This window comes from Amblyraja radiata, chromosome X, assembly GCF_010909765.2.
Source record: "Amblyraja radiata isolate CabotCenter1 chromosome X, sAmbRad1.1.pri, whole genome shotgun sequence".
Classification (NCBI taxonomy): Eukaryota; Metazoa; Chordata; class Chondrichthyes; order Rajiformes; family Rajidae; genus Amblyraja; species Amblyraja radiata.
The window spans coordinates 746,623-770,076 of record NC_045999.1 but is presented as its reverse complement, the minus strand read 5'-3'; the positions used below and the strand labels follow the sequence as shown (position 1 = coordinate 770,076).

Genomic DNA, 23,454 nt, shown 5'->3' with positions numbered 1-23,454 from the left:
GTTAGAGAAATCAATATTGTTACCGGTACTATTTCCGACTACATTTTATCTGTGTACCACCCACTCCCCTGACATCAGTCTGAAGAACGGTACAATCCGAAACGTCACCCATTCCTTCTCTCCAGAGATGCTGCCTGTCCAGTTGAGTTACTCCAGCTTTTTGTGTCTATCTTCAACATTCATACCACTGGGCTGTAAGCTGCCCAAGTGAAATATGAGATGCTGTTCCTCCAACTTGTGTTTAGCCTCACTCTGATACTGGAGGACACAGAAGACAGAAATATCAGTGTGGGAATGGGAATTAAAGTGTTTGGCAACGCTCTTATCGAGTCCACTTCACAAGATTTGATATTGTTCAGCCATAGCTGAAGATACTTGGCATCATCGTTATAGGCAGCGAGATTGGCAGCTGTGCATTGGTTTTCCAGTTGAGGGCATTTCAGCAGGTGTTCCATTGTTTGCGGTGCAATGCCACATTGTCGGAGTTATATCCCCACTTGTTTACAGACTCTGCCAACACCAATTCTCAACCAATGGAGGCATTTCCATCTGGCCCAACTTGATGAGGAAAAACTTTTATCACCCAGAGAGTTGTGTATTTGTGGAATTCTCTGCCACAGAAGGCAGTGGAGGCCGATTCACTGGATGCGTTCAAGAGAGAGTTAGATTTAGCTCTTCGGGCTATGGGGAGAAGGCAGGAACGGGGTACTGATTGTGGATGATCAGCCATGATCATATTGAATGTTGGTGCTGGCTAGAAGGGCTGAATGGCCTCCTCCTGCACCTATTATCTGTATCTATAACTAGTTGAGGGTGGATATTCTATCCCCCCCACATGGAGACTCGTGCCTCACTCGTGCCAGCCGCAAGAGCGGAGTCGCAGTTAAAATAAACGTTTCCTCGACGTTAGGAAATGGTGTGAGGTCTAAAACATTGGATGTGGTTCATCTGCCTCCATGGGAGGTCAGGGGTCGACACCATGACGTCAGCGTGGAGCGATGCCTTGACGTCTGCATGGGGTCGGTGCCGTGAATGCGTGGGCGGGGTCGGTGCCGTGACGTGTTGCGTGGGCGGGGTCGGTGCCGTGACGTTGTCCAGGGGCGGGATTGGTGCCGTGACGTTGTCCCGGGGGCGGGGTCGGTGCCGTGACGTTGTCCAGGGGCGGGGGCGGTGCCGTGACGTTGTCCAGGGGCGGGGTCGGTGCCGTGACGTTATCCGGGGGCGGGATCGGTGCCGTGACGTTATCCCGGGGGGGTGGGGCGGACTGCTGATTGACGGCCCGGCCGCCCCGCTCCACGCACCAATGGCGAAGCAGCAACGTGGCGAGTAGCCGGGTGGGCCGGGTGTACCATCGACAGCGCGGGTGGGTTTGTGACTCCCACGTGGCACCGATGGGGGAGCACAGACTAACAACGACCAAAGCTCTTCATTCAACTTTCTTTATTTTAATTGATTTCAAGGAAATATTTAACCATATTTGGGTTTTAACATCGCATTGCTCAGATATGCCCGTCATTGCGACTTTCACCCCCCTCCGCTGCAGAATGGACAAGCCTGACCGTGGCGCATGCGCATCGCTGACCTGCTGCGGCCCGGGCTCTGCCATTCCTGACAAGGGTGTTGTATATAAAACATGAACGGAATCTAACGCGATTAATGTGATTCTGAGGAATACGATGACTAGATCCGAATAAAATCAATGATGCTAATGTGTGACCATGAGGTTTAGCTGCGCTGAGTGCTGTTTAAGGGGTGATTGCCGTCCCCCGGACGTCAGTGGGCGATCCCGGCGGCCATGTTGCGGGGCGGCGCCGCCCCTCAAGCCTCGCTCTGGCCCGGACACGTCACGTACACGTCACCACGCTGGTCCCCGCCCCCAAGGACACGTCACGGCGACAGTCCCCGCCCCCACGGACACGTCACGGCGCTGCCCCGGTACTCCGGCATTGGCGGCGGCGCATGCGCGTCACTCGGAGCGGGATGAGGGCGGCGGCGGGAGTCGCGCTGTTGGTCGCCGGCCTCGGCCTCGTGCTGCTGCTGCCCCGCGCCTCCCGCGCACAGGACGCCAAGAAAGGGCCGAAGGTCACGGTCAAGGTGCGGGGGTCGGGCCGGGCCGGGCGCGCTCCCGCGGGAGTGAGGGGGGGAAGAGGTCGTGAACGCGCGCTGTGCCACGTCCACGCGGTGGGGGGAGGGGGAGGGGGGGGGGAGGGGGAGAGGGGAGGGGGGAGGGGCTGCGGTAACGGTAACGCGGGCCCTCCCGGTCTCGGTGGTCGAGCAGCGGCCGCGTAGAGTCTGTTCCCCGGGCACCGGCTGCTGGCCCGACCCATCCCCCCCCCTCACTCTATCCATCTCGCCCCCACTAGCCCACTCCCCTCCCCCCACCCCATCTACCCCCCCTCACTCTCCCCCCCCCTCTCTATCCCACTCCCCACAATCTCTCCCACTCCCCTCCCCCATCACTCTCTCCATCTCCCCCCTTCCCTCTCTACCCCCTCACTCTCTCCCACTCTATCCATCTCGCCCCCACTCCCCTCACCCACTCCCCCCCCCTCACTCTCCCCCCCTCACACTCTCTCCCATCTCCCCCCCCCCTCTCTACTCTACCCCCTCACTCTCTCCCCCCTCACTCTCCATCCCCTCACTCTCTCCATCCCCCCCCTCCCTCTCTACCCCCCTCACTCTCTCCATCCCCTCCCTCTCTACCACTCTATCCACCTCGCCCCCACTAGCCCACTCCCCTCCCCCCACCCCCATCTACCCCCCCTCACTCTCCCCCCCTCTCTATCCCACTCCCCACAATCTCTCCCACTCCCCCCCCCTCACTCTCTCCCCCCCTCCCTCTCTACCCCCTCACTCTCTCCATCTCCCCCCCTTCCCTCTCTACCCCCTCACTCTCTCCATCTCCCCCCCTTCCCTCTCTACCCCCTCACTCTCTCCCACTCTATCCATCTCGCCTCCACTAGCCCACTCCCCTCCCCCCCTCACTCTCTCCCCCCTCACACTCTCTCCATTTCCCTCTACCCCCTCACTCCCTCCCCCCCTCACTCTCTCCCACTCTATCCATCTCGCCCCCAATCCCCTCACTCTCCCCCCCCCCTCACACTCTCTCCATCTCCCCCCCTTCCCTCTCTACCCCCTCACTCTCTCCCACTCTATCCATCTCGACACCACTAGCCCACTCCCCTCCCCCCCTCACTCTCTCCCCCCTCACACTCTCTCCATCTCCCCCCCTTCCCTCTCTACCCCCTCACTCTCTCCCCCCCTCACTCTCTCCCACTCTATCCATCTCGCCCCCACCCCATCTACCCCCCCTCTCTATCCCACTCCCCACAATCTCTCCCACTGCCCTCCCCCCTCACTCTCTACCCCCTCACACTCTCTCCATCTCCCCCCCCTTCTCTCTCACACCCCCCCCATCCTCTTTCTCTCTCCCCCCCCCCCCCTCCTCTCTCTCCCCCCCCCCCCTCCACTCCCACTGCCTCACAGCGCCAGAGACCCGGGTTCGATCCTGACCTCGGATTCTTTGTCTGTGTGGAGTTTGTACGTTCTCCCTGTGACCCGCGTGGGTTTACTCCGGGTGCTCCTGTTTCCTCCCACACTCCAAAGTCGTGCAGGTTTGTAGGCTAATCTGTAAATTGCCCCTAGTGTGAACGGGTGATGGATGGTCAGTATGGACTCGGTGGGCCGAAGGGCCTGATTCCATGCTGTATCTCTGGACTAAACTGTGGCATGGCGTGTGGAGTTTTTCCTGTTATTTCTGGGAGGGGCAAGTGTGGGTCTGATGCCCCCCTGCCCTGTGGTGAGTCCAGCCGTACACAGAGCTGTTGCCTTGGTGAGGACTGTGTGGGATCACTCTCTGCTTCCCTCCTCCAGGTGTATTTCGACATCAAGATTGGGGATGAGGATGCGGGTCGTGTCGTCATCGGCCTCTTCGGGAAGACCGTGCCCAAGACAGTGGATAACTTTGTGGCTTTGGCAACGGGGGAGGTGAGCACTTCCTTCTGTCCCCACTGTGTGTGTTGGTGTGCGTGTGCATGCACGGGTGTGTGTGCGTATGTGGGTGTGCGTGCGTACGTGTGCGTGTGTGTGGGTGTTTGTACGTGCGGCGTGTGTGTGTGTTCTCTTGAGTGGACGGGCACGTCACCCGCTGCAGCCCAACCTTTCCTGAGCCTCGTGCATATCCTGGGGTCACTCCCAGATACTCTCCGCATGTGGAGAGTGGGGCCAGTGTAACTCTACCCCACTGGGTTCGGTGTAATTACCCCTTGGGGAGAGGCGCTGCACGGCTGATCTACCCTGTGAACTGCTGATACAGTGCATCTCTTGTTCTCCTGCAGAAGGGCTTTGGTTACAAGAGCAGCAAGTTCCATCGAGTGATCAAGGAATTCATGATCCAAGGGGGAGATTTTACCCGGGGTGACGGCACTGGAGGTGAGTGGCTGCTGCAGAGCCGGCCATGACGCTGGGCACACGATGACCGTTCCTCCTGTTGCCCCAAGCACTGGCTCCAGGATTTTGTGTCATCGTAGATGAAACGTGGCTTCATTCACTCAGAATGTGGGGACAGGGGCCTGTCCGTCCACACTCTGAACTTTGCGGAGTCAGACACTCTTGGTCTCGTTGAAGCATCAGACTCTGGGGGACAAGGCAGACTAGGAGATGACAGAGAAACATGGAAAAATAGGTGCGGCAGTAGGCCCTTCGAGCCAGCACTGCCATTCAATATGATCGTGGCTGATCAACCACAATTAGTACCCCGTTCCTGCTTTCTCCCCATATCCCTTGATTCCTTTAGCCCTAAGAGCTATATCTAACTCTCTCTTCAAAACATTCAGTGAATTGGCCTCCACTGCCTTCTGTGGCAGAGAATTCCACAGATTCACAACTCTCTGGGTGAAAAAGTTTTTCTTTGTCTCAGTCCTAAATGGCCTACCCCTTATTCTTAAACTGTGACCCCTGGTTCTGGACTCCCCCACATGGGGAACATGTTTCTTGATGGGTGGGATTGTCATAGTTGAATAACACAGGACAGGCCCTTCAGCCCACCATGCCTCTGCTGCCCATCGTGCCTGTGTGTACCGATCCCTCCATTCATTCCCTTCCCCTCCGGTTCCTGCTCCTCAAGATCCTGTTCATGTGACTCGCCTGTGTTAACTGTCCCTCCCTCCTCCACTGTGTCTAACAGCTCATTCCCGATGCCAACTATGGCTGAAAGATTCACCCCTCTGATTCCCTTTAAACCTCCACCTTCTCACCCTCTCCAGTTGTAGACGCCCTCACCTTGGGCACAGACACTGGCTATTGCCCCAGCCTTTGTGTCTCATGATGATCCACACCTCAATCATGTCTCCTCAGTCCCAGCACTGCCCTTGGCAAACTTCACTTCACCCACTCTAATTCAGTCACATCTTTCCCATTCTGTGGCGACCAAAACTACGCAGAATGTTCCAAGCGTGTTACCTAAACAATGCCGTGTACAGCTGAAACATTGCCAACTCCTGTACTCAATGCTTGGCTGCTGAAGCCAATCATGTCCTCTGCCACTAGTCGGGTGCTTGTATACCAAGGGCCCTGTTCTGCCAGAACTCTACCATTTACTGTGTGTGTGCAGCTTCATCCTCTCATCAATCCTCACTTTGTCCTTGTGTTGAGTCAGTTTCCAGATGTCAATGTTTTACCTACTCTCCCAGGATCCTTCCTATAGCCAGGCGACAGGAACAGTGTTCCCAGTGTGGTCTCACCACCAACTAGTGTAGCTGCATCATGCTATGGTGACCTCAGTACTGTGTCCCCTTCCCCGTGAAGCCCAGTGTCACACACACACCAGACCCCGGCCTCTCCTTCATTTCATTTCGATCAAGACCTGTTTGACTGAAGCTGATTTATTTTGGCAGCCTGTTCACTGGTTTTGGTTTATTATCTTATGCGCACACAGACAAAATAATAGTTTCATTTCTCTGCCAATTCTTTACTGCCTAGTGTAACTTCTTGAGTCTGTCCAGAAGAGACCCACAAAGTTGGGCGAATCCTTTCTTCGTGCTCTCTCTCCTGCCGTTACATGTTGCCATTGACGTTCGTTGTAGGTTCCCATTTCTTTTGTCCAGTCTGAAGAAGGGTCCTGATCCAAAACATCGCTGATCCACTCCCACCACAGCTGCTGCCTGGCCTGCTGAGTCACTCAGTGGCGCGGCGGGTAGAGCTGCTGCCTCACTGCGCCAAAGACACAGGTTTGATCCTGACCTCGGGTGCTGGCTGTGTGGAGTTTGCACGTTCTCCCTGTGACTGCATGGGTTTCCTCCAGTTTCATCCTGCATACCAAAGATGTGTAGGTTAATTGGCCTTTAAAATGTGTCGGGAGTGGATGAGATAGAAATAATGTGAATAGATAAATCACTGGTCAGCGTAGACTCAGTGGACCTGTTTCCATGCTGTATCTCTAAACTAAACTAAACTAATCCAATATGTGGTCGGGTGGAACTGCAGATGCTGGTTTAAACAGTAGGTAGACACAAAATGCTGGAGTAACTCAGCGGGACAGGCAGCATCCCTGGGGAGAAGGAATGGTGTTTCCTTTTTTCTATCCCTTCCTCTCCGGGGATGCTGCCTGTTACTCTAAGTTAAGTTAAGTTTAAGATGCTAAGTGACTCCAGCATTTTGTTTCTACTCCAGTGGTTTGTGTGTGCCACATGCTCCCAGCAGCTGTGTCTCCGTTTGTGTTGGTGGGGGGTTTGTGGTTGGTGGGCAGGTTTCTGTGGCCATCTCTGTGCTTGGAACTGCCTGCCTCTAGTGTTTACAGACCCACTTGTGTGTGGTTGCTCACCCTTCCTCATTGGTGATCCTGGGACCATCCTTGATCGAACGATGCTGGCTTAACCTTGCACTAAACGTTATTCCCTTATCGTGTAGCTGTGTACGGCTTGATTGTAATCATGTATTGTCTTTCCGATGACTGGATAGCACGCAACAAAAGCTTTTCACTGTACCTCGGTACACGAGGCAGGCAGGCAGGGAGGGTGAGGCTGCTTTGTGGGGTGGGACGGATGTATAGTTTAACCTCTCCCCGTTCTGCAGGAAAGAGCATCTATGGAGAACGGTTTCCGGACGAGAACTTCAAGCTGAAGCACTACGGGATCGGTTGGGTGAGCATGGCCAACGCCGGCAAAGACACCAACGGCTCCCAGTTCTTCATCGTCACCGCCAAGACCACCTGGCTGGACGGCAAACACGTCGTGTTCGGCAAAGTCATTGAGGGCATAGTAAGTGAAGCGGCTCGCAGACCCTGGCCCAGTACACCCACCCACCCACCTGCTGCTCGCTTAGCCTCTGCTGGTGGGGAGACAGCTAAATGCTTGGGCATCTCTGATTTTAGATCCCCCTTGCCTCCTGTGGGAAGCCATTGGTGGTCTTGCTGGGCGGGGGGGTGGGAGTCAGACACTGCCCTGTGTAAGTGAGGGGGTGACACAGTTCTGCCTTGTTGTTGCAGGATGTGGTGCAGAGGATCGAGACCGCCAAGACGGACGCCAGAGACAAGCCGCTGCAGGACGTGGTGATTACAGACTGTGGCAAGATCGAGGTGGAGAAACCCTACGCCATTGCCAAGGAGTGAGGGTGGTGGCCGCTCGTCTCGTCTCGGCCCAGTACAGATCGTGAGCTTCCTGCCTGTGTACACGCCAAGAGATTCCACAAACACACACTTGGCTTTGTAAAGATGTACAACTTGTACCCCAATAAACAGGGTTTTATAACGGTTGTATGTTTAATGTCAACCCCTCCCAACCCCACCCTTCCCCCGAGCGGCTGGTCTGCTTCAGACGCTGGTCTCAGGGCCATCGTGAGGGTCTGTGTGAGTCCGTGCCGGCCCTGCTGTGCCGTGAGGAAACGATGGATACAGTCCCTGTAGAACCCCCGCCACGACCACATTGGGCAGTCCTGAAATACAAGGGGGGGGGGGGGGTCAGACAGCCCACTTCTGGTGCCCCCGCCCCGGCTAGTCCTCTCCTTGCCCCTCACCTCTGCCCCCTCCACAAACCCCTACACCCTGCTAGTCCTCTCCAAGCACGCCCCCCCCCCCCCCCCTTCTCCTCCCCATCCTCCCTGCCCACTGTGGCTATTCCTTGCCCCCACCCCAGCTCTTCTGCAGGTGCTGATCTCCCCCCTCCTCATAACGCTCTCTGGCCCCTGACCTCTCACCTGCAGCCGGCGGGTGGGCGAAGCAATCCCGGGTGAAAGTCACCACCTGTCGACAGAACCTGCCGGAGAGAGGGAGGGGGGGGGGTGAGTGTGACTGGTATCTGTCGAGGGGGGGGGTGTGCGAGGGGGCTCGACGTGACACTGAAGGGGGGGGGGGGGGGAAACAGAGCTGGCACCACATATATACATATGCATATGTATATATATCTACATTCATATATCTACATGCAAATATATATATATCTACATACATACATATATATCTATATACATACATACATATATCTATATACATACACATATATATACATGCATATACATACATGTATGCATATACATACATGTATACGTATACATACATGTATATTATATGTATACGTATATATATATGTAAACGTGTATATATATACACATATATATATACATATGCTAGACCAAGTGCAGACCCATTGGGTCTGTACCCCCAACGTGCGGTTGTGGGGGGGGGGGGGGGGGGCGGCATGCAGCGTCACACACACTAACTATTTCCCCCCCCCCCCACACTCACGCTAATCACCCCCCTTGATATGTTAATATTATTAATTTGCTCCTTTTAACCCATAACCACCCTATCTACTGACGCTTAGCCCCCAACTTGCAGTCACATCTAGAGAGGGGGGAGGGGGGTTAGAGAGTGAGGGCAGAGACACAGAGAGGGGGGTGGTGAGGAGGAGAAGAGGGAGGGTGGGGGAGGGGAGGAGAGTGAGGGGGAGAGGTGGGGAGCAGGGAGGGCGGACGGGAGGGGTGTGTGGAGGGGAGGGACGGTGGGGGAGGGGATGAGGGAGAGGAAGAGAGGGGGGAGTGAGGGTGTGCTGAGAGGGGGGGTGGGGGGTAGGGGTGTGTGGAGGGGAGGGAAAAGAGGAGGGAGGGGGGAGATGCAGGCAGTGCTTTTTTACTTTACCCATATTTTCATTTTCAAACCACATTAAGGGTACTTACTCACAGTTGTGTGGACTTGTGTAGACTTTTAGTAATATAGATATATATATCTATACATACATATATATCTATATACATACATATATATATCTATATACATACATATATCTATATATATATACATACATATATATATCTATATACATACATATATCTATATATATATACATACATATATATATCTATATACATACATATATCTATATACATACATATATCTATATATATATACACACATATATATATATATACATGTGTATATGAGCACACGCACATATACAAACATAGACATAGATGGTAAAGTGTGCCATCTATATATGTGTGTATATATTATACAGTTAGATATATCTGCATATATAGATATATACAACACAAAAAGCTGGAGTTAACTCTCAGCGGGACAGGCAGCAGCTCTGGAGAAAAGGAATAGGTGATGTTTTGTGTCGAGAACCTTCTTCAGTCTGAAGGGTCTCAACCCGAAACATTACCCATTCCTTCTCTCTAGAGTCTGCTGCCTGTCCCGCTGAGTTACTCCAGCTTTTTGTGTCTATGGTTTAAACCGGCATCTGCAGTTCCTTCCAACAATAGGATGGTTAAATAGGAAGATGGATGGATGTATATGTATACGTGTTTGTGTGTGTGTGAATATTCTGTATACTCACAGGTGTGGGGTGATTCTCTGGCTCTACAGTCAATGATGAACTCACCTGTAGTTCCGCAGGTCCATACCATCCAGGTTGCTGAAATCAAGAATTACAGCCGTTAGAACAGCAACAAGGATGGTGCAGGGGGAACTCTGACTAACTAACTCACTTCTAGACTAAATAACCTGGCCGATGTACCGAGATCCGACTTGACCAGACTAATTAGCCGTGACACTACTATGAGGGGACTATACCGCACTCCTGGATACCACTGCTCCACCACACTCCCCAGAGCCCTGCCCGAGCCTCACATCTCAGCATCAACCATTCACCAGCCGCTTGATCAAGATCCTGCTGCTATTCTACAAACACCTACAATATTGTCATCTGCAAATGTATTAATCATGACCTATACAGTCTTCTAAATCATTGACATAGATGACAAACAGTCACGGGCCACGCACAGGGCCCTGAAACACAAAGGTAGACAAAAGTGCTGGAGAAACTCAGCGGGTGAGACAGCTTCTATGGAGCGAAGGAAATAGGCAACGTTTCGGGCCGAAACCCTTCACAAGATAGACACAAAATGCGTGGGTCAGCATCGCTGGAGAGAAGGAAACGGTGACATCAGTCTGAAGAAGTCTCGACACAAAACTTCACAATAGACAATAGGTGCAGGAGTAGGCCATTCGGCCCTTCGAGCCAGCACCGCCATTCAATGTGATCATGGCTGATCATCCCCAATCAGTACCCCGTTCCTGCCTTCTCCCCATATCCCCTGACTCCACTATCTTTAAGAGCCCTACCTAGCTCTCTCTTGAAAGCATCCAGAGAACCTGCCTCCACCGCCTCCTGAGGCAGAGAATTCCACAAACTCACCACTCTCTGTGAGAAAAAGTTTTTCCTCGTCTCCGCTCTAAATGGCTTACTCCTTATTCTTAAACTGTGGCCCCTGGTTCTGGACTCCCCCAACATCGGGAACATGTTTCCTGCCTCTAGCGTGTCCAAACCCTTAACAATCTTATATGTTTCAATTAGATACCCTCTCATCCTTCTAAACTCCAGAGTGTACAAGCCCAGCTGCTCCATTCTCTCAGCATATGACAGTCCCACCATCGCGGGAATTAACCTTGTAAACCTACGCGGCACTCCCTCAATAGCAAGAATGTCCTTCCTCAAATTAGGGGACCAAAACTGCACACAATACTCCAGGTGTGGTCTCACTAGGGCCCTGTACAACTGCAGAAGGACCTCTTTGCTCCTATATTCGATTCCTCTTATAAAGGCCAACATGCCATTCGCTTTCTTCACTGCCTACTGTAGCAGTTCCTGCTTCTCCTCACCATAGATGCTGCCTGTCCCACAGAGTTACTCCCAACATTTTGTATATGCATACCTACCTTTATACATGTTAATTATGTATATTTATTAATGCAGATATACACACATGTATATTATATATATTTGCAAGTGTGCTTGTGTATAACCATATAACAATTACAGCACGGAAACAGGCCATCTCGGCCCTACAAGTCTGTGCCGAACAATTATTCTCCCCTAGTCCCATCTGCCTGCGCTCAGACCATAACCCTCCATTCCTTTCCCGTCCATATACCTATCCAATTTATTTTTAAATTATAAAATCGAACCTGCCTCCACCACTTCCACTGGAAGCTCATTCCACACAGCTACCACTCTCTGAGTAAAGAAGTTCCCCCTCATGTTACCCCTAAACTTCTCTCCCTAAATTCTGAAGTCATGTGCTCTTGTTTGAAGCTTCCCTACTCTCAATGGGAAAAGCTTGTCCACGTCAACTCTGTCTATCCCTCTCATCATTTTAAAGACCTCTATCAAGTCCCCCCTTAACATTCTGCGCTCCAGAGAATAAAGACCTAACTTATTCAACCTTTCTCTGTAACTTAGTTGTTGAAACCCAAGCAACATTCTAGTAAATCTCCTCTGTACTCTCTCTATTTTGTTGACATCCTTCCTATAATTGGGCAACCAAAATTATACACCATACTCCAGAATTGGTCTCACCAATGCCTTTACAATTTTAACATTACATCCCAACTTCTATACTCAATGCTCTGATTTATAAAGGCTAGCATACCAAAAGCTTTCTTTACCACCCTATCTACATGAGATTCCACCTTCAGGGAACTATGCACAGTTATTCCTAGATCCCTCTGTTCAACTGCATTCCTCAATTCGCTACCATTTACCATGTCCTATTTTGATTTGTCCTGTCCTGCAAACATGCACACATATATATATATCCGTCACACATATATATATATCCGTCTGAAGAAGTGTTTCGGCCCTAAACGTTGCCTATTTCCTTCGCTCAATAGATGCTGCTGTACCCGCTGAGTTTCTCCAGCTTTTTTGTGTACCTTATATATATATATACACACATGCCTATAAATATATACATATACACATATATATTATATACATAAGTTTGTGTGTGCGTATTTATATATATATACACCCGTGTGTGTGTATATACACTTACTTTTATCTACAATTTTGAATATATGTGTGTCCCGTTACATTTTTATGTGTGTATATAGTTCACGTTATAGGAGTAGGATTAGGCCATTCAGCCCATCGAGTCCTCTCCGCCATTCAATCATGGCTGATCTCTGCCTCCTAATCCCATTTTCCTTCCTTCTCCCCTTAACCCCCATTCTAATCAAGAGTTTGTCGATCTCTGCCTTAAAAATATCCACTGACTTGGCCCCCACAGCCCTCTGTGGCAATGAGTTCCACAGATTAACCACCCTCTGACTAAATACGTTTCTCATCACCTCCTTTCTAAGTGTATATAGACACACACACAAGTGTGTATATATATATATACACACACATACACAAACTTATGTGTACAATATATATGTGTGTATGTATATATTTATAGGCATGTGTGTATATCTGTGTGTATGTTTGCACACTTGTATATACACTTGCAAATATATATAATATATGTGTGTGTATATCTGCATTAATAAATATACATAATTCTGAGGCTGTGACCTCTGGCTCCACATCCACTCTATCCAAGCCATTCATTATTCGGTAAGTTTCAATGGGGTCCCCCCTCAACCTTCTAAACTCCAGCGAGTCCATAAAAACAACATCGACCTCGAGGGATAGCCACGACAATGACAAAACCAGCGAGTACAGGCCCAGTGCTGTCAAAATCACTGATATGTTAAACCTCCTCTAAACCCTCTCCAGAGCCAGCACATCCTTCCTCTGATATGGGGCTTAAACTTGTTCACAGTACTCCAAATGCAGCCTGACCATTACATCCCTGTTTTTGAATTCCTGTCCACTTGGTACAAATGCTAGCATTGAATTTGCCTCCTTTACTACTGCACTGTATATACACATACACCCATATATGTGTGCATATAAACATACTTATATATACACCTACATGTAGTTAAAATAGAAAAATTAAAAAGTGTATGTATGTGTTCAATATACACAAACACATATAATAAGATAGATCTATACCTGTTCATCTTCCCCAGAGTTGCTGCCTGACCCGCTGAGTTACTCCAGGATGGTTGTGATGAGGACAGGAGCTGTGACGAGAGGGATGGGCTGAATGGCCTCATCCTGTCCCTCTCCAGACCTTGCCCCAGCCAATGCCCACCCACCCTCACGCCTTACACGGGACCTGTCCACCCCCCCCCCCCCCACCCCCCACCCGGAGCGAGGGTCTCACCTCATGTCGGCCGGGGGCTTCCCTGGAGGAGCGTGCTTGATGTTGAGGAAGTCGAGGATCTCACGGCAAACGGAGGTGGAGCTGCAGAGGAGGGTCTTGGACCAGGGAGGGGGGGGAAGAGGAGACAGGTGGGGGGGGGGGGTGAGAGGTATGGAGAGGTGGAGTGGGATAAAGAGAGTGCACACGTTAATGTCCAGCCCATGGTGGCCTCATGTTCCCTCCACTCCCACCATCGCCACACGCTGGGGGTTTCCTTCACATCTTTACACAACATCCATCACAGGATAGAACCCCCCCCCCCCAGTAGAACCCCCTCCCCCCCAGTGGAAGCCACACCCCCCCCAGTGGAAGCAACCCCCCCAGTGGAAGCCACACCCCCCCAGTGGAGGCCACACCCCCAGTGGAAGCCACACCCCCCCCCCGCCCTCTGCCCCCCAGTCCCACTGCGTCTCCAGTCGATCGTGGTCACCGCTGCTCCGGCCCAAAGACCCTCGGACTATCCGTGACCGGACTCTCCGTGATCGGACTATTCGTGGCTTTACCTTGCACTAAATGTTATTCCCTTATCCTGTATCTGTACACCGTGGGCGGATCGATTGTAACCATGTATTGTCTTTCCACCGACTGGATAGCGCGCAACAAAAGCTTTTCACTGACATTTTCAAGCAGACACATAAACGGGACTGAGGTGGAGCGCGTCTCCAACTACAAATTCCTCGGGGTACACATCTCGGAGGATCTGTCCTGGTCCCTCAACACCTCCAAGCTGATCAATAAGGCGCAGCAGCGCCTTTACTTTCTGAGGAGGCTCAAGAAAGCCCACCTGTCCCCCCAGATCCTGACCAACTTTTACCGCTGTACCATCGAGAGCATCCTGACCACCTGCTTCACGGTATGGTACAGCAGCTGCACTGTTGCGGACAGGAAGGCACTACAACGGGTGGTGAAAACCGCTCAGTACATCATCGGTGCCCCGCTCCCTGCCATGGATGCCCTCCACCGAAACCGGTGTCTGAGACGGGCTGGGAAAATCATCAAGGACCCCTCCCACCCCAACCATGGACTGTTTGCCCTCCTCCCATCAGGGAGGCGGTACAGGAGCCTCAGGTCTCACACAAGCAGGCTGAGGAACAGCTTTTTCAATAACACCATCACACTGCTGAACTCACAGTCCCGACGCTAGCTATCTTTTAGACTCTCCCATCTGTATACATTTATTTGCCTATGTACCAGTTTAATTCATCCACAGTCCACATATTGTTTAACCAGTATTTTTATTTCTACTATCTTGCACTATGACCAGACACTAAACTGCATTTCATCGTACCTGTACTCGTATTTGTGCAATGACAATAAAGTTGAATCAAATCAAATCAACCCTCGGTACACGTGACTATAAACTAAACTGAAACTGAACTGTCCCGAGGGGAGGGGCAGCTTGGACACAACCCTGAGACCTCGCTGCTGGACGTGTGAATGGCCACCAACGCCAGACCCAGGGGCTGTCCGACAAGAGATCCCCCCCCACCCTGACCCCCTAGACCCACCATACCCCCACCTTGACCCATGACCCTCCACCTCACCTGCAGGTAGATCTCGAGCCCGTTTCTCCGCTGCTCCAGGGCCCGCGGCCACAGCCCTCGCTTCAGGGGCAGGTCCGGTGGCTTCATGTTCTTCTTCAGCTGACGGACGGCAGCGTTAGTCCACGCTCCCCTCAACTACCCCTCGCCCGTGATGCCAGGCCCATCACTGCTGCTCACAACCGCTCCGATCCCTGAACTTAGGCTCAACCTCAACTCAATGCTGGTGAAGACAAGCGGATAATACGCTGTCCCTATCACTCTACCCACTCTGTCCATCGTTACAGAGTGATACAGTGTGGAAACAAGCCCTTCGGCCCAACTTGCCCACACCGGCCAACATGTCCCAGCTACACTAGTCCCACACATTTAGCCCAGATCCCTCCTAATCTGTCCTATCCATGTACCTGTCAAACTGTTTCTTAAATGTTGGGATAGTCCCAGCCTTAACTACCTCCTCTGGCAGCTTGTTCCATACACCCACAGCCCTTTGTGTGAAAAAGTTACTCCTCAGATTCCTATTAAATCTTCTCCCCTTCACCTTAAACCTATGTCCTCTGGTCCTCGATTCCCCTACACTGGGCAAGAGAATCTGTGCTTCTACCCAATCTATTCCTCTCATGAATTTATACACCTCTATAAGATCACCCCTCATCTTTCTGCGCTCCAAGGGATAGAGTCATGGAGTCCCAGCCTACTCAACCTCTCCCTGTAGCTCAGGCCCTCAGAGGGTTATGGATTTGGACTACTGCAGTGTAGAGACCCCTGTTCCACCACAGCTCTGTGGTCTGGGTGCTGCATTCACAGATGACGTGTAGGGTCAGATCAGGCCACCCTGACTGTGATCTCTGCACGGCAGTAATCCGAGCCTCTCTGGAACGTCGCTATAATTAGTGCTGGCCTTGTGGTCTTCCTCACGACAGCTGGGCTGCTCTGCACAACAAGGTCCTAGCTGCCCCACAGACCCCAACCTCCCCGACAGCAACTGTGGCAACATCGGTACCCCCTGCCCACCCCACCCATCCCTCCCTGCCCGATGTGCGGGGGGGGGGGGGGGGGGGCAAGACGTACACAGGGGGATTCACAACACTCCTGTAGGAGGAAACTCCAGTTGCTGGTTTAAACCGAAGGTAGACACAAAAAGCTGGAGTAACTCAGAGGGACAGGCAGCATCTCTGGAGAGAAGGAATGGGTGACGTTTCAGGTCGAGACTCTTCTTCAGACTGAGAGTCAGGGGAGGGGGAAATGAGATATAGATGGTGATGTGGAGAGATGTAGAACAAATGAATGAAGATACAGGAAACAGGAAACAGCCCATCAGTAGCTGTTTGTTTGTGAGAATGAAAAGCTGGTGTGGCTTGGGTGGGAGTTGGGGGGAGAGAGAGGTGTCAGGCCCTTGAAGGGGGGGGAGACAGAATGTGGGTGGGAGGAGACAGACTATGGGGGGGAGGGGGAGACAGACTGTGGGGGAGGGGGAGACAGACTGTGGGGGTGGGGGAGGGGGAGACAGACTGTGGGGGGGGGAGAGATTGTGGGGGGGTGGAGGGGGAGACAGACTGTGGGGGGGAGGAGACAGACTGTGGGGGTGGGGGAGGGGGAGACAGGCTACAGGTCGAGGGGGCGGGGGGGGGAGGGGGAGACAGACTATAGGTCGGGGGGAGGGGGAGACAGACTATAGGTCGAGGGGAGGGGGCAGCTGGGGTGACCACCCACCTTCTTGTGCAGGGAGTGGAAGTCCCGGTATCGCCGGTCCACTGAGTGCCTCCGGCCGTTGGTGAGAACCTCGATCCGGAAAACCTGGGACCAGAGGGAGAGGGTGAGACCCCTGACCCCCGACGGCCCCAAGGTAACCCAACTTATATCCGCAGTCTCCCAGCATGGAAACAGGCCCTTCGGCCCAACCAGGGGCCACAGTTTAAGAATAAGGAGTAAGCCATTTAGAACGGAGACCAGGAAACACTTTTTCTCACAGAGAGGGGTGAGTCCGTGGAATTCTCTGCCTCAGAGGGTGGTGGAGGCCGGTTCTCTGGATGCTTTCAAGAGAGAGCTAGATAGGGCTCTTAAAGATAGCGGAGTCAGGGGATATGGGGAGAAGGCAGGAACGGGGTACTGATTGGGGATGATCAGCCATGATCATATTGAATGGCGGTGCTGGCTCGAAGGGCCGAATGGCCTCCTCCTGCACCTATTGTCTATTGTCTATGTGTCGTCCATTTATGATATATTTTTAATATGCAATGCATTTTTAATGTAATGTTGCCCCTTGTCTGGACCTCGAGTCCGTAATAAAGTTTGTTATTATTATTGTCTATTGTCTAACTTGCCCGCACCGGCCAACATGTCCCCGGCTACACCAGTCCCACACCGGCCAACATGTCCCAGCTACACCAGTCCCACACCGGCCAACATGCCCCAGCTACACCAGTCCCACACCGGCCAACATGTCCCCAGCTACACCAGTCCCACACCGGCCAACATGTCCCCAGCTACACTAGTCCCACACCGGCCAACATGTCCCCGGCTACACCAGTCCCACACTGGCCTACATGTCCCCAGCTACACCAGTCCCACACCGGCCAACATGCCCCAGCTACACCAGTCCCACACCGGCCAACATGCCCCAGCTACACTAGTCCCACACCGGCCAACATGTCCCAGCTACACCAGTCCCACACCGGCCAACATGCCCCAGCTACACCAGTCCCACACCAGCCAACATGCCCCAGCTACACCAGTCCCACACCGGCCAACATGTCCCCAGCTACACTAGTCCCACACAACCAACATGTCCCCAGCTACACTAGTCCCACACCGGCCAACATGCCCCAGCTACACCAGTCCCACCTGCCCGCGTTTGGCCCATATCCCTCCAAACCTGTCCTATCCATGCACCTGTCCAACTGTTTCTTAAACGTTGTGATAGTCCCAGCCTCACCTACCTCCTCAGGCTCCTATTAAATATTTCCCCCTTCACCTTAAACATGTGTCGTCCATTTTTACACCCGGGCGGGGCGGCGATAACTCGCGCAGGCGGGTCGTGGAGAGCGCGGGGGGTGGGACAGAGGGGAGGGGGCGCAGGTTGTGTGTGGTCGACCTCTCATCAGTAGCCACGCGGGGAACTGCAGGTGCTGGCATTTGCAGCAAAACAGGAAGTGTGCGGGTCGGGCAGCGTCTGTGGGGAGCGGACAGGCGGGGTGGGGGCTCTAGACGAGTTTTACAAAGAATTACGTTAAGTTGCAGCGGAGTTTGGGGGGGGGGGGGGGGGGGCAACAAAACCAGTGACATTGACTCCGGGGGCGATTCACAGAGACCCGGGCGGACAGACACGGACAGACACACACACAGAGACACACAGACACACGCACAGAGACAGACACACACAGAGACACACACACACACACAGAGACACAAACACACACATACACACAGAGACAGACACACACAGACACAAACACACACAGAGACACACAGAGACACACACGGAGTCACAGACACACACACACAGAGACACACACACACACACACACACACACACACAGACAGACACACACACTCGGGACCGGCATCAGCCGCGGGGACGCCGGTGACCAGGGTCAGACACGGTTCACCCCCCTCACCGTGTGTAGTTTGTCCGAGTTCCCCGCCACCTCCTGCCCCACCCACGGGATCCGAACTGCGATCATCCCGCAGCCGCTCAGCGAGTCCCGGAACGCCGAGCCCGACTGTCCCGTCCTGACCCGCCCCGTCCCCGCCGCAAACCCGGACCCGCCCCGCACCCGGACCAGACCCGGACCCGCCCCGCACCCGGGACCAATGGTTGGCAAGTTATTGCAGGGGGTCTGAGACAAGGGATCTCAATGCATTTGGAAAGGACAGCAAGCGGCATTGAAGTGGGAATTGTCTCATTCATTTGATTGAGATTTGTTTGGAGAGGTGACCAAGAAGATTGCAGAAGGTAGACAACAAATGCTGGAGAAACTCAGCGGGTGAGGCAGCATCTATGGAGCGAAGGAATAGGTGACGTTTCGGGTCGATCCCTGGAGAGTGATATTGACCGGAGAGAGCTAGTGGTGGGTCCATGTGGGTAGGTTGCTGACACGGGTGGGTCGGGTGCTGAAGGCTGCAGATGGAGCAGGGGTTGGGGCGTAGAGTTACAGTTGTACAAGGCATTGTGGAAGGGGCGGGCAACTTGCTCAGCTTCGATGAGTTGGACCAAGGGGCTGTTTCCGTGCTGTCTATGAATGAATTACTTCAACAGGACTCCCATGGTCGTGTGATGTGGGGAGCTGGGAGTATGTGTCTCGAATGCCCGAGCCCGTCTCTTGGTTCTTGGTCCTCCAAAATATTCCAAATGCAATTTAAACTGGAGGTGGTGGAGGGAGGATTTAAGCCAGAAAGGGTTATTGGGAAGAAAGAGCTACTTTAAATTTAGTTGCATCTGGTTGGGTAACTATAGTAGGGTGGAGATTATTCCATGCTTTAATTGTCCATTGAACCATGAGGATTACAGTCGCCAAACCTCTCATCATCTGTCCCATGATCTGCAGAGCAACAGCAAACACTGTTCCCCTCCCTCCCTCCCCTCGGGGAAGTTGGGTGTGAAGCCACGACAGAGATGACTCTTGTGGGCAATCAGACACATCAGCAAGTCGCACTTCCTCTTTGTAGTTTGGACATCACCAACACACCCAGTATCTGACCGCAACAGTATCTGCCCTATCAAACTGCTACTTATAAATATTGTTTATGACACTCTATAAATATTCTCGTTTTGTTTTTATGCTGTTCCATACTTGCTTTTTATTTTTTATTCAGTTCGAAATAAAGAATTAAAAAAACCCCCTTCTTGCCGTTGCTGATCTGACCGATGCTAACTGGAATATTATTGAGACGGTGGCAGGGAGAATAATCAACCAGTCCGTGAACAAGAAGATAGATTTTTTTTTAAAAGCCGGAAAAACTCAGCGGGTCAGGCAGCATCTCTGGAAAAACGGAATAGGTGATGAACAAACTGACTTTGAGGAAGGCAAGGAAATCTAAAAAAATAACAAGTGGGGTCTGGGAGAGAATAGCTACAGATGAAGATGAGCCCGAGGAATATGAAGAGTAAGGCCAGTCTACATCTGGTGTTGATGCAAGGAAGTTACCGAGAGGGCAGATGGAATGTGGAACAAACTACTTAAGTAACATCTAAACATTGCATCTGTGAATGCACGGAAGACTACTATCCAAATGTTCATCAATGGAATTATACAAATGGCTAGCATGGCTACGTGGGCTGAAGGGCCTGCTGCTGTGCTGAACAAACACTAGTTGGGCCACAGCTGAAGTTCATCACACCATAGGTAACATAATTGGGGAGATTCATGAAGTTGTGGCAAGGTGTCAAGTTTCGTTTCGAGGAGATAAGCTTGAAGGCACTGCAGATACGATCTTGAGATCAGGCAGCATCTGTGGACGGGCAACAGATCAAGTCAGGACCTTGTTCAGAAGGGTCCCAGCCTAAGACACCACGTCCATTTCCCTCCACAGAAGCTGCCTGGCCCGTTGAGTTCCACCAGTGTTGGTTTGTTGAGCAAGACTGGGGTCTTTTCATTCCAATAAAGGAGACGGAACAGAGATGAGTGAAAAGAGTCACTCAAACGCTCAATCGATGAACGTGCATTTAACAGGCCAGTCCCCACAAGCTCACTGACCAAGTGGAGAAGTAGATTAAGACCATGTGCTGGAGTTACTCAGCAGGTCATGCAGCACTTGTGGAAAACATGGATAGGTGATGTTTGGGGTTGGTACCCAGCTGCATACAGGGTTGAGATGCGTCTAAGATGCCCAGATGTTCTGGGCCAGGAGTCTGGTTGATTGCAGTGTCCACTGGCTGCTGTTCTTCCCACTTATCCCAGGCAAAGGCCCATCTACAAATCCCCAGGTGATGTCCAACAGCTCTCAGTCACTCAGCCTTCGGCTCTCAGTCACTTCCAGCAGACGTTCTCTGTGACTCGAGTGCCAAGAGGCACGACGTCGGAAGCAGAGGTTTCCTGAAAGGCGGCGTGTGGCAAGAGGCAGCAGCTGCTGCTTCAGCCCTTGCCCACAATGAACAGCATTCACGTTATGCTAAACCCTGCAGGCAGAGCTCACTGCATAAAAACACTTTTCACACAAGCAAGTTTTGAAGCCAGAAGGCAAAAACAAAAGCTTATTGATCAACTAATGACGTGTCAGGACATGCTTGTGACATTGTAGAGCTTGTAGTGACATGGACTTCATCACGAACAGGCACCAGCACAACCACTGCTGAGGTCACAAGTGACAGGAGCAGCACGTGGCCATTCGGCCCATCAAGTCTACTTCACCATTAAATAATGGGCGATCTCTGTCCTAACCCCATTCTCCTGCCTTCTCCCCATTACCCCTAACACCCGTACTAATCAAGAATCTATCTATCTCTTCCTTAAATATATCCACTGACTTGGCCTCCACAGCCTTCTGTGGCAATGAATTACACAGATTCACCACCCTCTGACAAAAGAATTTCCTCCTCATCTCCTTCCTAAAGGAACGTCCTTTAATCCTGAGGCTGCGCCCTCTAGTCCTAGACTCTCCCACTAGTGGAAACATCCTCTCCACATCCACTCTATCCAGGCCTTTCACTATTCACATAGAGTGAATGAAATCTGGCACACTGATCCTCCCCCCACCCCCACTAGCTGTGGAACACACGCACACACACACACTGTAGTTCCCAGGACACATGGCCATACAATCATACTGGGAGAACGAGCCCTGTGGTCTGGCACATCAAGGAGCAGGCTGGAGTGCTGCTGACTGACATGCTCCTGGGACACACAGAGACTGGTGCCCTGTGGCCAGCTACCAACCCACATAACCAATTACCTCAGAGGCTTTGATCATGGAATGGATGTGATGGGGAAGTGCCTCACTGAAACAAAGCAGATCAGAATATTCTGCATTTAGTGAATAGTGAACAAAGCACAATATTGGGGAAAACAAGGAACTGCAGAAAGTCACAAAGTGCTGGTGTAGCTCAACAGGTCAGGCAGCATCTCAGAGGAACATGGAGCTGTGACATTTTGGGTCTGGACTCTGTTCACCCCTACACACAAAGGCAGCATAGTTTCTGTATGTCTGTAACCAGGCGCCCGGCGTCATCAACAGAAAACTAGAAACGATCCAGTAAATTATGAATTTATTGTGAAAGTAAAAGTGACAAAAAGAGACAAGGAAGTGAGAACTCAAAGGGAAGATCTCTGATCCTCTGGAATGACATGAAACAAAAGTCAACGATTTTAGTGCATAATGTGCAAAGATTATGACTGTGCACTTGGACAACAGTACCTGTAAACAGAGAATACAAGACCAGGTAACCCTGCCTGGGTGCGTGGCAAAAGGAATGTAAACAGTGCTTTAGTATCTTGCCACCTCTTTCTTTGTCTGCCCTTGTTGTCAGGTTACTTGTTTGTTGAGTCACAGCATCAAGGCACATGAACAGTGTAGTGGCTAGAGGGACTAATGACAATGGAGGCAGGAGCTTGGATGTGGCACTTCACCAGGATGTGTGTGAAATCCCCCTATCAGCATCTATTCTAACTTTGCCCCATGTCACAGTAAAAATGCACTCTGGTAACTTGCAAAGAAAGCAAGCTCTGTCTTAAACACCAGATTTTACAAACAGGAGAACTGTAGAGTTTCCACCATCACAGGGTAGAAAGCAAAATAATCCTACTCACCGCAGGCAGGATGTTGAACTATTTGTGGACCCACTGCAGCCATGGCAAGTCTATTTGCTTTGGCATTTATCAACCATCTCTACACGAGGCACACAGACAGGGCGACTGTTCTCAGGCTGGGTGGGACTGACATCTGCAGCTTGCATTTACAAAGCTCTGACAACCCTTTGTCCATGCCCAGAACACAGCTCAGATACTGCAATATTCATCTCATTCACCCAGCAGCACAAGAATTGTAACTGTCCAATGCCTAGGATCAGAATCAAAGAGGCATTTGTTTGACGGTTTGCGATTCATGAGCTGGTTATCTGGAGACGGGTCTGTGCACCCTGGAGCTCCCAGGGTAACGGGCAGTCCTTGTTTTAGTAGGCGGCCCTGTGCTAGGGTGTAATTAGACAGTGGGGGGGGGAGAAGGTTGCCCTGGCCACTGGTCTCTGGGGCCACGCTCAGAGCTGCAGCAATCAGGCAGGACGGACAGCTTGGCAACTCTCGGGCTAGATCAGCAAGGGTGGGGAGCGTGCGGAGCTGGTCATCAGGAGAGAGAGGCGCCGTGAACACTGTGACAACGCCCCATTCAC

The 23,454-nt window shown here is 51.8% G+C and overlaps 3 protein-coding genes and 1 non-coding gene across 4 annotated transcripts in view; 2 read left to right on the top strand and 2 right to left on the bottom strand.

The window, feature by feature from the left end:
- mtmr10 (myotubularin related protein 10) overlaps positions 1-23,454 on the bottom strand; it is a 902,395-nt gene that overhangs the window by 279,131 nt on the left and 599,810 nt on the right. The gene's annotated exons all lie outside the window — the stretch shown is intronic.
- Positions 1,927-7,745, top strand: ppib (peptidylprolyl isomerase B). Its single transcript, XM_033015134.1, has 5 exons — positions 1,927-2,094; positions 3,874-3,987; positions 4,338-4,431; positions 7,072-7,256; positions 7,484-7,745. Exons 1-5 carry the CDS (start codon positions 1,960-1,962, stop codon positions 7,604-7,606), a joined length of 651 nt encoding a protein of 216 aa, XP_032871025.1. The 5' UTR covers positions 1,927-1,959; the 3' UTR covers positions 7,607-7,745.
- LOC116968365 lies at positions 4,472-4,611 on the top strand. The gene has a single exon (XR_004410458.1). It is a non-coding gene; the product is annotated as a small nucleolar RNA SNORA79 (small nucleolar RNA).
- Positions 7,700-18,899, bottom strand: LOC116968349 (sorting nexin-24-like). The gene is made up of 7 exons (XM_033015135.1): positions 18,749-18,899; positions 16,845-16,928; positions 15,135-15,233; positions 13,552-13,646; positions 9,876-9,908; positions 8,191-8,249; positions 7,700-7,929 (listed from the first exon to the last, which is right to left on the bottom strand). Exons 1-7 carry the CDS (start codon positions 18,812-18,814, stop codon positions 7,808-7,810), a joined length of 558 nt encoding a protein of 185 aa, XP_032871026.1. The 5' UTR covers positions 18,815-18,899; the 3' UTR covers positions 7,700-7,807.

Coding starts and splice junctions, on each gene's coding strand:
- LOC116968349 (XM_033015135.1), bottom strand. CDS start 18,814: ATGATCGCAGTTCGGATCCCGTGGGTGGGGCAGGAGGTGGCGGGGAAC. Junction 15,234..16,844: donor TCCACTCCCTGCACAAGAAG/GTGGGTGGTCAC, acceptor GCCGTCCGTCAG/CTGAAGAAGAACATGAAGCC. Junction 7,930..8,190: donor CGCCCACCCGCCGGCTGCAG/GTGAGAGGTCAG, acceptor CTTGTATTTCAG/GACTGCCCAATGTGGTCGTG.
- ppib (XM_033015134.1), top strand. CDS start 1,960: ATGCGCGTCACTCGGAGCGGGATGAGGGCGGCGGCGGGAGTCGCGCTG. Junction 2,095..3,873: donor GGCCGAAGGTCACGGTCAAG/GTGCGGGGGTCG, acceptor TCCCTCCTCCAG/GTGTATTTCGACATCAAGAT. Junction 7,257..7,483: donor GCAAAGTCATTGAGGGCATA/GTAAGTGAAGCG, acceptor TTGTTGTTGCAG/GATGTGGTGCAGAGGATCGA.